Source organism: Scheffersomyces amazonensis (assembly GCF_036850825.1).
Source record: "Scheffersomyces amazonensis strain UFMG-HMD-26.3 chromosome Unknown RJT21scaffold_1, whole genome shotgun sequence".
NCBI lineage: Eukaryota > Fungi > Ascomycota > Pichiomycetes > Serinales > Debaryomycetaceae > Scheffersomyces > Scheffersomyces amazonensis.
Genome location: NW_027042741.1, coordinates 189,571 through 205,482, shown reverse-complemented (window position 1 = coordinate 205,482; position 15,912 = coordinate 189,571). Strand labels below are relative to the sequence as shown.

General features: G+C 30.6%; 7 protein-coding genes across 7 annotated transcripts; 5 read left to right on the top strand and 2 right to left on the bottom strand. All coding sequences in view use genetic code 12, as the record gives it.

Moving 5' to 3' along the window:
• Positions 1–51: 51 nt before the first annotated feature.
• On the top strand, positions 52–4,592 carry RJT21DRAFT_129007 (ubiquitin-specific protease; the record flags this gene model as incomplete). The annotated part of the gene is made up of 2 exons (XM_064882936.1): positions 52–67; positions 553–4,592. The coding sequence occupies 2 exons, from the start codon at positions 52–54 to the stop codon at positions 4,590–4,592; spliced, it is 4,056 nt and encodes a 1,351-aa protein (XP_064740467.1).
• A 132-nt stretch (positions 4,593–4,724) lies between these two features.
• RJT21DRAFT_80927 (putative pantetheine-phosphate adenylyltransferase) lies at positions 4,725–5,645 on the bottom strand (the record flags this gene model as incomplete). The annotated part of the gene is made up of 1 exon (XM_064885270.1): positions 4,725–5,645. The coding sequence occupies one exon, from the start codon at positions 5,643–5,645 to the stop codon at positions 4,725–4,727; it is 921 nt and encodes a 306-aa protein (XP_064740466.1).
• Positions 5,646–5,737: 92 nt separating this feature from the next.
• RJT21DRAFT_110891 (uncharacterized protein) lies at positions 5,738–8,614 on the bottom strand (the record flags this gene model as incomplete). The annotated part of the gene is made up of 1 exon (XM_064879939.1): positions 5,738–8,614. The coding sequence occupies one exon, from the start codon at positions 8,612–8,614 to the stop codon at positions 5,738–5,740; it is 2,877 nt and encodes a 958-aa protein (XP_064740465.1).
• Positions 8,615–8,712: 98 nt separating this feature from the next.
• CWC22 (U2-type spliceosomal complex subunit) lies at positions 8,713–11,100 on the top strand. Its single transcript, XM_064885165.1, has one exon. It carries the CDS (start codon positions 8,812–8,814, stop codon positions 10,729–10,731), a length of 1,920 nt encoding a protein of 639 aa, XP_064740464.1. The 5' UTR covers positions 8,713–8,811; the 3' UTR covers positions 10,732–11,100.
• Positions 11,101–12,061, top strand: CYC1 (cytochrome c). Its single transcript, XM_064885167.1, has one exon. It carries the CDS (start codon positions 11,470–11,472, stop codon positions 11,800–11,802), a length of 333 nt encoding a protein of 110 aa, XP_064740463.1. The 5' UTR covers positions 11,101–11,469; the 3' UTR covers positions 11,803–12,061.
• RJT21DRAFT_6091 (uncharacterized protein) lies at positions 12,049–13,086 on the top strand. The gene has a single exon (XM_064885166.1). It carries the CDS (start codon positions 12,233–12,235, stop codon positions 13,001–13,003), a length of 771 nt encoding a protein of 256 aa, XP_064740462.1. The 5' UTR covers positions 12,049–12,232; the 3' UTR covers positions 13,004–13,086.
• Positions 13,087–13,691: 605 nt separating this feature from the next.
• Positions 13,692–15,422, top strand: RJT21DRAFT_110887 (ubiquitin-specific protease; the record flags this gene model as incomplete). Its single annotated transcript, XM_064879938.1, has 1 exon — positions 13,692–15,422. One exon carries the CDS (start codon positions 13,692–13,694, stop codon positions 15,420–15,422), a length of 1,731 nt encoding a protein of 576 aa, XP_064740461.1.
• Between the last annotated feature and the right edge of the window lie 490 nt (positions 15,423–15,912).

Below are 15,912 nucleotides of genomic sequence, written 5' to 3'. Positions count from 1 at the left end.
GCCTATTCAATCGATTAATAATGAATATGTTAATTTTACATTTATATTACTATGTATGAAATGGGAGGTGTCCATGTGCGAACCCATACCGCAGTACACAAACCAAAGAGACAGACAGACAGAGAGACGGAGGCATGGATCCAATTTAGTTCCCTATAATTTTTACCTTATTAAGCAAGTCACCTTAGTTAATGTTTGTTGACTACACAGTTGGATCGGTACACGGAATTAAGTGAATTCAACTTATTATAATATTAAAAACTTATACGCGAAAGTCACCGGGTCCATTGAGCCAATTGACCAATCAGATCTTTGTATTACTTCAAAAACTACAAACTACGTGTATAGCAATCACTAGTAAAGATCACGAGGACGAGGACGAGGACGAGTACGAGTACGAGTTATTATACCATATCAATTGATAGTAAGTCACATACAAATTTATAATCAATAACAATAACAATCACAATATGGTGGTGACATCAATAGACAACGATGAGTTGATGGAGATCGATCAACCCGTGGTCACTAAGAATAGTAATGAATCTATAGATAATAATAATAATAATAATACTAAGCCAACTAATGGTAATCATCATGAATCGGAAGATGTAGATATAGATGATGAAAAGGAATCGATTGATAGTTCAATTAAGAGAAGAAGACAAGCACCACCGGAAGATATTGAAATAGCCGAAATCGATGATGATGATGAGGATGAGGAAGAAGAAGATGATGATGAGGAAGATGATGATGAGGAGGAGGAAGAAGATGAAGAGGAAGAAGATGATGATTTAGTAGTGATTGAGAAATCTCCTCAACCTTCTAATGATAAGACTAGTTCATCAAGCATCCCATTAGCCAATGATTTTGAAGCTACAGCTGCTCGATTAATGAAACCATTACCTGATTATCCGATTAAGGATGAAACTCATTATGTATGGCATATTAAAGATTGGAGTGGAATTAAAGAAGAAAAAGTTAGATCACCTCAATTTGAATGTGGAGGATTTAATTGGAATATATTATTATTTCCAAAAGGTAATAATCAAAGTGGTTCTGTATCACTTTATATGGAACCTCATCCAATAATTAAAGATGATAATGAACAAATTCCTGATGATTGGTATGTATGTGCCCAATTTGGTCTTGATATTTGGAATCCTAATCATCCAGAAAGTCATTTACCAAGTGGATCACATCATAGATTTAGTAAACATGAAACTGATTGGGGGTTTAGTTCATTAATTGATAATAAACTGTTAGCATCATCATCAATTCCTCGACTTGGAAATCAATTACATGCTATATTAGAAAATAATCAATTAAATATTACTGGATATGTTAAAGTTATAGACGATTCTTCAACTGGAGTATTATGGCATAATTTTAATGATTATGATTCTAAAAAGCATGCCGGATTTGTAGGATTAAATAATCAAGGAGCTACTTGTTATTTAAATTCTTTATTACAAAGTTATTTTACTACTAAAGTATTTAGAAAATTAGTTTATCAAATCCCCACTATGAATAATTCTTCAACTTCTTCAAAGCAAACTCCAACAGTCCCATTATCATTACAAAGAATCTTTTATTTATTATCTACATCAAATGCTCCAGTAGGAACTTTAGAATTAACTAAATCTTTTGGTTGGGATAGTTCTGATGCATTTACTCAACATGATGTACAAGAATTAAATCGAATTTTAATGGATAGATTAGAAACTGCTATGAAAGGTCTGGATATTGAAGGTAAATTAAATGATATATTTGTTGGAAAAATGAAATCATATATTAAATGTGTTAATGTCCCTTATGAATCTTCAAGAGTTGAAGATTTTTGGGATATTCAATTAAATGTTCGAGGATTTAAAAATTTACAAGAATCATTTAAAAATTATATTGAAATTGAAATGTTAGATGGAGAAAATCGTTATCAAGCTGGTGATGATTATGGTTATCAAGATGCTAAAAAGGGTGTAGTATTTGAATCATTTCCTCCAGTATTACATCTTCAATTAAAGAGATTTGAATATGATTTTATGGTAGATGATTTAGTTAAAATTGATGATTTTTATGAATTCCCTGATAAAATTGATTTAAAACCTTATCTTGATGAAGATTTACCAGCCGAAATTAAGAATCAAAATTGGAATTATAAATTACATGGAGTTTTAGTTCATCAAGGTAGTATATCTAATGGACATTATTATGCAATGATTAAACCTAATGGTAATGATGATGTTTGGTTAAGATTTGATGATGATAAAGTATGGAGAGCTACTAAAACTCAAGTATTTCATGAAAATTTCGGAGCTAATGAAATTACTACAGAAGAATTATCAAAATTATCTCGATTAGAACAACAAGAAAATTTATTAAGAAGAGTAACTTCTGCTTATATGTTAGTATATTATCGAGAATCTCAATTAGAAGAAATCTTACCTATTAATGAAAATATGAGAGAAGCTATACCAGAACATATTCCAAGACAATTAAAGGAAGAAAGTGAAGAACGTGAAAGATTAGAAAGATTAAAACAAGAAGAACTTTATTATACCGAAACGAAATTCATTACAACTTCAACGATTAATAATCATATTGGATTTGATTTAGCACTTGATCTGACTATTCCTAAGTTTTGTGATGAAACTTTAAAGGGAACATCATGTGATCCCATCTCATTTAAAGTTAAGAAAGATGATCCTTATTATTCACTTTATAAATTGGTAGGAAAGCAATTGAAATACTTTAATGAAGATGATGATAATGATGAACAACAAATAATTGAAGATGATAAGAATTTACCCTTTAGATTAATCATTGTTTGTCATAGAAATAATCATACTAATCGAGTGGATTCAGAAGTAATTGAAGAAAATAAAGATAAAACCATTAATTCTGTGTATTTCAAATCTTTCAATAGAAAATTCGATGAATTTTTATTTTATATTGAAGAAGTTAATAAAGATATTAATAATATTAATCAAGCAATTCCTTCAACTACTATAATTAATCCTCGAGATTTTAAATTTGAGACTGTATTTGAAAAGATTAATCAAGTAGGAACTACGGTGAATCCGGAATTTAAATTCCATTCTATTTATGATCATTCAAATCATATGATATTATTCATTAAATATTTCGATCCAATTTCTCAAGAAATTAGAGGATTATCTCATATAGTTGTTTCTAAGGATTCAGTAATTTCAAAGATCATTAAACCAATTAATGAACTTTTAAATTTTGATCCAGAAACTAATTTACAATTATTTGAAGAATTTTCTCCTTCAAAAATTGATAAGATTGATACTTCATTAACTCTTAATAAGCTTGAATTAAGTAATGGTGATATAATTACGGTACAAGTTCCTGAAGTTGCTGAATTAGCAGGTGATAAGAAATTTAAGGATCTTCGAGAATATTATAAATTTATGTTAACTAGAATTCATATTCAAGTTAAACCATTTAAAGCTGATCTTGATGAAGAAGATAGTGATTTTGTAGTTGAAGAAAATAAAAATGGTAATGGAAATTCACTTATTAGTCCTAGTGATACTTTATCATCAAATGAAGAATTAGATGATGTATCAACAAGAAAGCAAATTGAAGCAGCTAAAAGAATTAGTAAATCATTTGATTTTTGGATTTCAACTTTATATACTTATCAAGAACTTGCAGAAGAAATTGCTTCAAAATTAGGTTCAAAAGTTGATCCAACTTATTTAAGAATCTTTGTTCTTAATAATCAAGGTCTGAGATATCCCTTAAAATCTTCTCATCATTTATCTACATTTTTACCAAAAACTGTTCCTGTTAATCAAATTATTTCATTTGAATATGAAATTTTAAATATTAAATTACGAGATTATGAAAATTTGAAATCTGTTAAGATTCATTGGTTAACGAGTCTTTTACAATATCAAGTATTTGAATTATTAGTGGCAAGAAATGGATCTATTCGAGATTTAATTATAAAATTATTACATAAAGTAAGTGTTTCCCCTAAAGATTATAAACATATCTTTGTATGGTCAGGTAGAAATCATTCATATTATGATTTTGTTAAATTTGATAGACCATTGGAAGATTTAGAAGATGATATTGATTTATACGCAGGGATTTTCCCAGCAGAAATTGAAATACTTACAAGTCATGATATGATTAAAAGATTTGTTGATGAATCAGTTAATGTAGAAGATTTTGATAATGAATTTTTAAAGGAAGAATTCATTATGTCAAGACAATTAAGTAAAGATCTTAATTTAATTCCTGCATTCCATTTCTATAAAAATAGTACTTATCATCATGGAGTTCCATTTATATTTGCTGTATATCCAGGAGAGAAATTTTCTGAAACAAAGGAAAGACTTCGTAAGAAATTAGGATTAGGATTACAAGCATTTGAAAAGATTAGATTTGCTTTAGCTGATAATCAGGATAAAGGTTCATATATTGATAGTGATAATGAAGAATTAATCTTATTTAATGAAATTGGTAAAGTACAATTATCCATGTCTTTAGCGTTAGATCATCCAGATAGAAGTTCTCGTCGTACTGGACAATTCGATAAGGGTATATCTATTCGATAATTGGAATTGGAATTGGAATTGTTTTGATGTTGGTGCTGTTTTGGTGTTGGTGTTGTTTTGGTATTGTTTTGTTTTCTATATATAGCTACATTTTATATACTACATATTGGGATTTATGCTTATGCTTATGCTTTACGCCTTATGCTTTAATTGCCATTCTCTAAAATCAGTAGAACTCAATTTACCCTGCCAATTATTATCTTGATCTCCATTCCCACCAATTACATCAATTGATATAACTTGCAAAGCCCGGAAACCATGATTAGTACGATACTCATTGACATATTCACCCCCCTTAGCAGATTCATAACTAAGTACTAATGCATCAATATCTCCTACAAACCCCGTGGGTCCACACACATCATTAATTTCATATATCTCCCAGTTGGTATGCGCACTATTAAGTAAGGCAAGGAATTCTACAACATTTGATTGTCGAACACTAAATGGTTCAAGCGCTTCGGCATACTTTTTATTCACCAATAATTTAGCACCCGTAATTCCAATAATTAATTTTGTACGAGCTAAAAATAATGCCATAGATAATAGAATCTTATGACCATCATGTAAATGATCGAATGTTCCACCCACGGCTGTGACTGGGAATTGTTGATATGAGAATCCTGGACTAGTATGATTATGATTATGATTATGATTATCATCATCATTATGGATTTGTATGTGTAGTTGTTCAGGATTTATTGGTGCATTGATGTTTATGGTTGGTACTGAGGTATCCACTTCACCTTCAATGTCTTCAATCGGTGACTTATATATTACACTCCATGAATTTGTAAATGCTCTATCAATGATCCTATTATAGATTACATCGATTTGTAGTTCAATATTATATCCAGCCGCTTGAGCTGCTGTTCTCCCTATCCCATAGTACTTTGGTAATATGGAATTTAACTGATTAGAGTTATCAATTGATTGTTGAATAACTATAACGATCCTCGTCAATCCCAAATTGGAATTGGCAATGACTCGTTCTACCAATTGGCTGTAATCATACTTTACAACATTCTTTACGAGAATTACAGGATAACTCATACTAACTGTACAACTATAAGTACTACACTTACTGTCTGTCCACTTTCGGATCTACTTACGATTTTTTATTTATTTACAGGATGGTCTGTGGTCTATGTACAGGACTTTGCAACTTTATGGTAGATGTTACTAACTATCTCTTCTAATTTGTCATTATCTCTGTAATTCCTAATTTTTAATAAAGGCACAAGAGCCCGAAGCAAGCCCAATTCACTTTTATGTAAGTCCTCATGATTTTTGATATGACTATATACAAAATTAATAGAAGTACCGATATCCGATGATTTGTAATCTTCACCTCCAATTTTGCGAAGGGCTTTTGGTTTATAGAATAATATACCGGATTGTAATATTAGTTTATGAATTTCAAAATCTTCTTTAGTTGTATTAAGCCATTCACTTTCATATATCCGTTCAATTATTCTATTGTAGGATTCAATATCAGATGTTTGTAATAATCGATTCTTATCATTATTATTTCTAAATACCAATAATGAATTCATGAATGAATTTAATGCCTTTAAATAGGTTGTTAATTGATCTTTAGTAATTGATTTGTGAATAGTCTTGTTGCCTGTTGTACTGGAAGATGCATTATTATTATTCTCTTTAAGTGAATTATTATAATTATAATCACCATAATAGAAGAGATCCTTCATAAAACATGAGAACATAGCATCAATAGTTTTAAATCTAGGATAAATATATTTATTAACATTTGTAACAGGTGATACTAATGCTCCAAATATTTCAGTTACTAAACTAGTAGATGCAATTCCTCCTGTTTTAACATTCTCATTTATCTTATAGATAAAGTTCTCTATAGAAATAATATCCACAACATCTTTATTATATGGAGCAGGGATTCTCTTTATAGACTTAACTTCTTCCATTTCTTTCTTATCCATAGTAAATTTAGGTAAGTAAATCGGACTGTAAACTGATTCTAATCCAGATTTAATTTCAGGAACATAAATTCCTCCCCAATTAGATAAAATATACCATATCGAAGTATGAGCCTCTCGATATCTTCCCAAATAAAATAATCCATCCACCAAGCGTTGAAGAATAAATTTATTAATTCCAATTCTCTTAATAGAAAGACTTTGCTTTTGAGCTTCTGTCATTTTATTTCCATATTTCCCGTTAGATAAAAGAAACAGCTTGTCTTTAGCAATCATTCTCTCTTCTTCACTAGTTCTTCTAGAAAGATCCACAAGTCTCTTTTCAACTCCACTGAATGTTGCTCTAGTTTTGTTTTTAGAATCAAGGGGAGGTGGGAATTTAACTAAAGGATTCACCTTATCTCGAATTGGAAGTTCTGGACAAACTGATGATGGAAGAATCGAAGTAATAGGTACATCATTATCTAATTTCTTATTAGAGTTTTCAAAAGCTTGAATAGCTTTATCTACTCTATTGTTTGTATTATTGATTATTGGTTTAATGGCCTTTGTAATATACTCCAAATCTTTATCATTCTTTTTAGATGCACAATCAAGAATACTATCTATTTCTTTACACCAAAATCTCAAGTATTCTAAACCTTGTCTTACATATATGTAATGACATCCACCATTTAAAGAAGTACCATTCCCTATCGCATTAATATAACTTCCTAAAAATACATTTACAAATACAGGTTCAATATCAATTAATATTCTACCACTTTTATGTTTATATTCAGCTAATAATCCAGGATTCTCAATTGCTTCTTCCCTTGTTGGAGGTTCTGGAGGAGTTGCATCAACTAAAACTTTCTTTAAGATAAGTTCTGCTACTTGAATCAATTTAGCTTGGATTTCTAATAATTTAATTTCCTTTTCATTTGAACTTAAACTCTTAGAATTAACTACTTCTTGTGCCTTATGCATTGAAAACTTCTGAATACCATCAATGAAAATAGTATATGTTTGACAATCAGCAATTAAAGGAATCAAGGTTGAACCTGGATCTGGAATTATTTTATCAAAGAATTCCCATGCAATTTTTTGATCTTCATTGAAATTCTTAAGTAACAATCCTAACAATGCATTAAAGTGATTAATTGTACAACTATTTTGTTTAAACAATTCTACACTTTTTCTATGTGTTTGTTTAAGAGGTTTAGAATACTGTTCTCTATATTTATCAAATTGGTTTACCATATCTTCACATAATCCATCGGTTGCATTACCCCAAGAATGATTCTTAGATAATCCATCAAATAAGATAATATAAGTTTGAGAATTTGGAACTATTCCCCATTTACTTCTATTATAGAAACTCCTAATTGCTTCTTTAATTTGTCCTCTATCAAAGTGCCATTTTAAGATTATATTCATTCCTACAATAGCAGCAGCTTTTTCGGCCTTTCTAGCCAATAATAAAGCTCTTTCAGTATCGTTATCCCATTCTAATAACAGTAAAATGTTTTTAGAAATATAATAAGAATCTTTAAGTTGATGTTCAGTCGTTCCAAGTAATAATAATATTAAATCTCTATCAATATACATTTTACTAACTTTCTTTATCCTCATAATATTATCAAATATAACTCTAGATTTAGGATTATTTGGTTTTAAATCATGATAACCGATTTTAAATACATCAAGGAAGCTACCATCCGGATTTATAAACATGCCTGAATCAAATTTATTTCGAAGATCCCGCAATCTCTGTTTTAAATTAAGTTCATAAATAACATTTACTTTTTGTTTTCTAGGCTCACCAGATCTCGTTTTCTTTAACTTATTACGTGCAAACGGAAACGGAGCGGTATCACCTGTTTGAATAAAATAATCAAGCTTACTCCTAATATTTGGAAGTATTATTTCACTGGGTTCTGATGGCTTCCGGGAATAAGATTTATACTTCTTTTTGATATTTCCTGAATTATAATATTTGGATCTTGAAAGTCGAGCGGAGGAGCTGGCTAGTGCCCGTATCTGAGTGAGGTGGACTAAGTTACTCGAACTAAATCGAAGCATACTTATGGGTTACTATTATCTATTATCTATTATCTATTATCTATATAGTTAAGTATGGGTTCTAAATAATTTTTCACTCTTCACTAATATTTTATGCGACTTAATGAGATGCAGTAGCCTATTTAGGGTAATGAAAAAATACGATATTTTACCATTAAAACATTAACTACAAAGTAAAATATTTAGGAGATTGAGTAATGACTCTGAATGGGAAGACCTCCACTAGTGAGCAGTATCTTGATTTGATAAAGAGGAAAGTTGAGGGAGATCAAGATGTGAATTCTGAGATTGAAAGCTTACAGTATAAACAAAATGATGAGGCACAACAGAAGGTACAATGGGTTAAGACTAGAAAGACCATTGAACAACTAATTGCTCAAAAGCTTACGAAGAAGACCATTCAGGAAGTCACAATTGAAATCTTCCAAATAAATTTGATCCGATATTTAGGTATACTAGTACGAGCCATCATGAAGCATCAATTAAAGAATATAAGTAAAACATCTGTTTTAGCGAGTTTGACATCGATATTGAATTCCAAGATTCCTGAAATTGGTGAATTATTAGTTAATCGATTAATATTACAATTTAGAAAGAATTTATCTCAAAAGAATTATGCATTTGTTCGATATTCTTCTTTATTTATAAGTCATTTAGTCAATCAAAAAGTGGTTAATGAGATATTGATATTACAAATTATTCAGAAGTTAATGGAAATTATTAATGGAGATACTATAGATATACTTATCCGAATATTATGTATTAATGGACAATATCTTACCATACATTCAGGAACAGCACTTAATCTGATATTTTCAGGATTATCAAAAATACTACATGAACAAAATCATCAACTAAGTAAAAGAAGTATACAACAACTTAAAATGTTGTTACAGATACGGAAGACAAAATTTAAAGATTATCCCATTATTGAAAATGGATTAGATTTAGTTGAGGATGATGATAAAGAAGTACATATTATATTGTTGGATGGAATTATTCATAGTAAGAGTGAGCTTAATGTATTCCAATTTGATCAAGACTATAAAGAGAATGAAGAGAACTATCTTGAAATTAAGAAGGAGATACTTGGTGATGATGATGATGATGATGATGATGAGGAAGAAGAAGACGAAGAAAAAGAATCACATGAACAACAACTAGTAGAGGAAAAACCAAAAGAAATAATTCAGGATTTGACAGAATCTCAATTACTTGAATTTCAAAAGAAAGTATACTTGACAGTTATGTCATCATTATCACCCGATGAAGCTGTTCATAAATTACTTAAATTGAAATTTCGAAGTGATGATAAGGAAGATAATCGAAAGATTATTGTTGATATGATCATCAAATGTTGTGCTCAAGAAAAGACATATTCCAAATTCTATGGAGTTATTGGAGAGAAGTTATGCGTATTCGGAAATGGTAAATCATATCAACCATATCATGGAATATTTGTAACATTATTCAAATCATATTATGAAGATATTGAAAAATTTGAGACCAATTCATTGAGGAATTTGGGTAAATTCTTCGGGCATTTATTTGCATCAGATAAATTGGCAATTGATAAGTGTTGGAATGATATTAAATTAACTGAAGAATATACTAATGCCTCTAGTCGAATCTTATTAAAGTTCATATTTCAAGAAATGATTGAAGAATTGGGGACACAAGAAGTTAAAGAAAGATTAATTAACGATGAATATATTAAACCTTATATCAATGGAGTATTTCCTGTTGTTGATGTTGATTGGAGGGATGCAGATGATATTCGATTTTCAATCAATTACTTCACTGCTATTGGACTAGGAGTATTAACAGAAGAGATGCGTCAAGTACTTAATGACCTTCCACCTCCACCATCAGAAAGTGAGGATGAAAATGATAAAGATGACCGAGGTAGACCCAGATCTAGACGTGGATCAGGATCAGGATCTTCTCGATATTCTAGTTATTCCAGAAGTGTATCCTACTCTCGGTCCAGATCAGCTAGTCGAAACTCACGATTATCGTTCTCAAGATCACCTAGTCGTACACCTTCACGGAGTCCCCAACGTAAACGCCGAGAAAATGATACTAGTGAACAGGATATGAAAAGAATTAAGAAGTAATAAGTAAGAAGTAAGAAGTAAGAAGTAAGAATTAGAAAAGTAAGAAGTAAAAAGTAGAAATTTGCTAACTCCAGGGCCGGGGTTTGAAAAGCTTAGTAGGAAAATATATATACTTTAAATATAGTTTAATATTTCGGACTTATCGAAGATTCTTTTATTATCAAGAACACAAAACTCGAAGACTCACCTGAACTGATTTTTGTGCATCACAAACATCATTCATTTTAGCTACAAATGACTCTATAAGCAATAGACAGCAGAGATGAGCAGCTGTGAAAAGTGCGCGGAAAATTACGGAGAAGTGTCAACCTCAAATTATTGATTGACATAGTGATAGAAACGAAGTATTCTACTTTAGTTAATGTGATGATGGTTATGGAATTATATTGTAGTGTACCAGATATATAATCAAATTACTCTAAATCAATAAACACTAAAAATTTAAACAAAAACCGCAATCGTGGGCTAGTTATCATATCTTTTACGGCACTGAAAAATTCCACAACCGGTCAACTACTCCTGCGTACAAAACACACACGGCCAATGAGAACAAAGTTGTTACTAAAAATTAAAACAAAGAACCACCAAAAAAAAAAATAAAAAAAAGAAAGTTCGGAATGAGCCAGGAAAATTTCAACCATATATAAGCTGGAGATTACCTTTTAGATTTCGACAACATTGTAGTTTTTCCTCTTTTTGGTATATATATATATTCAATAACAAATATAATTAATAACAATGCCAGCTCCATTTGAAAAAGGTTCTGAAAAGAAAGGTGCCACTTTATTCAAGACCAGATGTTTACAATGTCACACTGTTGAAGAAGGTGGTCCACACAAGGTTGGTCCAAATTTACATGGTGTTTTTGGTAGAACTTCAGGTAATGCTGTTGGTTACTCTTACACTGATGCTAACAAAAAGAAAGGTGTTGTTTGGTCTGAACAAACTATGTCTGATTATTTAGAAAACCCAAAGAAATATATTCCAGGTACTAAGATGGCTTTCGGTGGTTTAAAGAAACCAAAGGACAGAAACGATTTAGTCACTTACTTAGCTTCTGCTACTAAATAAGTGTAATTGCATAATACCATATTCATTTCACTCCAAAATTGACCAATCTGACACCTGAAATCAATAGAGATACTTTTTCATTTCAATGACTCAAGCTAAAATAAATGAAATCAATCATCTGTACATAATGTTTTATATTTAGTCTTTTTTCACTGGCCCGTCCTAGTCGACTCCTATTTCTATATTTATATTTAATTATAATATAATTATTGTATTCATTAAATAATTTAACATAATTGTAAGCTAATCTACTTAATCTAAAGAGTAAATTAACAGGTAAATTAAAACGGCCAAATCACGATATGTAGAGCACGTGATTAAAGCATGTATTGCGGTATGGATGTATGACTTAACGTTGATCTACTTTGAAAAATTTCTACTAACTATTAGTATATAACAACTTCAAAGTAGTAGTAATAACACCAGAAATATGGATCCGAAAGTAGAATTACAAGTCAATCCAGATGAGGATACAGAGTGGAATGATATTTTACGGGCTCATGGAATTATACCGGAAAAACCTCCTTCACCAACGGCACAATTAGAAGAAGCATTAGAAGAAGCGATCAAGAAGCAACATGAAAACAGATTAGAAAATAAGGATTTAGAAGAACTAGATGATTTAGAAGGACTTGAGGATGAAGATTTCCTTGACTTCTATAAGCAGAAAAGAATGAATGAAATTAAAGAATTGAGTTCCAAGCAAAAGTTTGGTACTGTTTTCCCCATAAATAAGCAAGAGTATGAAGATGAGATTACTAAAGCTTCAAATGATTCATTTGTAGTAGTTCATTTATCTTTACTGTCCAATTTACAAAGTAGATTACTTTCAAGTATATTTCAACAATTAGCTCCTAAATATCTGGAGATTAAATTTTGTGAGATTCCTGCTAACAGATGTATTGAGAATTATCCTGAATCTAATTGTCCTACATTAATAGTTTATCATAAAACCAATGTTATCAAGCAGTATATTACTTTGACGCAATTAGGTGGTAATGCAACTACAGTAAAGGATATTGAAGGTGTATTAATTGAAGTTGAATCAGTATCAAATGGTGATAAGAGATTAACTATCAATCAAGAAGATGAGTATGAAGCTGAAGAAAGGAAAACAAGATTCTTAAAAAAATCTATACGAGGAAGGGGAGCCAATGCATATGATGAGGATCTTGATGATGATGATGACTTTTATGATTAAATAGTACTTTTATAGACTTCATTATATATAATGAAATATCTGCAGTATTGAAGATTGTAGCTGCGAAAAGAAAAGTTTGTTTCGTCGGTAATTTTCAAATTTTCTATCACACGCGCCTAAATTAGCTGCCTACCATCACTCACTAAACTCGGTAAGTCAGGCTCCATCGCTGAAATTTTAGTGAACTACCTCGCTATTACAAAAAGTTTACCGACATCAGTAGGCAGATCAGTGAGAAAAAATTCTTTGAAGATCAACTGTCAACGACTAGAATTTAAGTTGAGTCAGGCAAAGTCCTTCCCAGGAACTCATTACTGACTTATCGAAAAAATAGAAAACTGAATCAAAGCCCCTAGCAATTCAGAATATTAAGTCTCAGTAATACCCCTAAATTATTAACAGCCTCTTCATAATAATTCAGTTAGGGCACCCGCAATAGTGAGACTCACCGAGAGAAGAGACATTTGCAGATCGTTGTTTTGCGCTCCAGTGAGTCTAACATATTTGATTTGTCACAAATAAGTTCACCAAATTATCCACAAATATATATAGGCTAACTACGGTACTTACCGTCATTCATTTAATTCATCATTCATAATTCATTACTCATTACTCATTACTCATTTATCAGGTTCATTTCATTTCCCAATCTAATCATAAATTTTTGCATCACCACTATCATTCCACCATGTCATCTTCTAGGAAGACTATTCCGGGGACTCTACCTACACCTCCCATAGTAGATATGAAAAATGGTACTAATGGTCATACGATAAATGGGGGTTCTCATGATGGATCCTTTCATCATAATAATCATCAATATTTAACGACCAACAATTATTCCATCATTCCTCCTTGTACGCATTTAACATCTGTATTAGAAACGAAGGCAAAGGATACTTTATTAATTACATATAAACAAGCAGTCTGTTTATCTAAGCCAATCAAGGATAATAATATATATACTAATAAGAAAGATGGAACTTTAGTACCTATATCTCAATTAATTTCAAAGAAAAACCAAGCATTAAAATGTACTGATTGTTCTAGTAGTGACTTACAAAATACTTTCATATGTCTACAATGTCCCCATGTTGGGTGTTGTCTTCTTGATCAACATGCATATTCTCATTATAAATTAAGTTCTCATATGTTTGCTATAGATTCCCTGTCTGGACTATTATTTTGCTTTCATTGTGGAACCTATATTAATCATTCAGAATTAGATAATATTCGAGAACATGTATTGTATGAAGAAGAAGATAATGACCCTGATTTCAACAAATCAAGTGAAGATGATGAAGATGATGAAAATAAATATTCATTACCTAATTCAATGGCGATTGGAGGTTTGAAAGGTTTTGTGAATTTAGGTGCTACATGTTTTATGAGTTCTATATTACAAACTTTTATTCATAATCCTATTATAAAATATCAATTTTTCAATAACGATTTTCATTTCTTCAATTGTGATAAAAGAAATTATACCAATATTGATGAAGATACTATAATTGATGAAAATAATGCATGTATTACTTGTAGTATGGATAACATATTCCAATTATTTTATACTTCAACTTCGAAAGAAGGTTTTGGGATGACCAATCTTTTGGCGACAGCATGGTATAAAAACAAATCATTAGCCGGATTTCAAGAACAAGATGCTCATGAATTTTGGCAATTTATACTTAATGAGTTCCATTCTGATTATGAAAGGATTTTACAAAATTCAAAGGGCACATTTATCAAGAATGAAACTCCACATGATCTTCACAGCTCTCATGAAAATTGTAAATGCATAACTCATACTACATTCTCAGGAAAATTACAAAGTTCAATTAAATGCTTATCATGTAAAGCCATTACAACTACGGTTGACCCCATGGTTGATTTATCATTGGAAATAAATCACCTTAAAAATTCAATTCATTCTCAACAAGAAATCGATTTATATGATTGCTTAGATTTATTCACATCAGAAGAGAAATTGGATGTGAAATACACATGTAGAGCATGTGGTGACAGAACAAAGGCTATTAAATCTTTAAAGTTAAAGAAATTGCCTCCCATATTATCTATTCAATTAAAAAGATTTAAACATAATTCTTCTAACGATACCTCATCTAAAATTGAAGATCCTGTTCAAATTCCCTTATATTTGAACATGACAAAATACTGTGTAGAAGCTGAGTCTGAGTCTGAGTCTAGCAGTTCAACTGGTGAAGAAAATATGTTCTACGAATTATTTGGTCTTGTTTGCCATATAGGTTCGGTCAATACAGGTCATTATATTGTTTTGATCAAGAACAGACAAGGGGAATGGTTTAAATTCGATGATAGTATTATCTCATTAGTTTCTCCAGAAGAGGTTCAAAAGACAAATGCATACTTATTATTCTACATTACTCATAAAATATGAAAATACTAAGTAATTGGGCTCTAATATTATAGCATATAAAATTTTTTGGATTCATTTTATAGTTTTTCACTTGCATTTAGATAAATATATTCTGATTCCTTATTATTGTAGTTAGGACACGATGTACTAAAGTTATCGGATTGTGCTCGGTTGTTGCAATGCAATGTTAAGTAGATTTAAGGTTTAATTTTTCACAGTAACAATTCCATAGTAACGGTAACTAAGTCACTTATGTAAGGAAGATGGACTAATTCAAATATGAAGGAATAAGCGAATAGCCATCACAAATGATTTACATACATACCGAAGAGCTTCAAGTAACACAATATGATGATGACTTGTATCTAATGGTTGCGATGCGCAGTTTCATAATATATTATTGAGTATGAAATTTTCGTCATTTTCTTCACACACTGGAATAACTCCTAGAAAATATTATCAGCTATGATTTTAGTGGCTTCTGTAGCATGAGATCGACCACTTGCTTAAT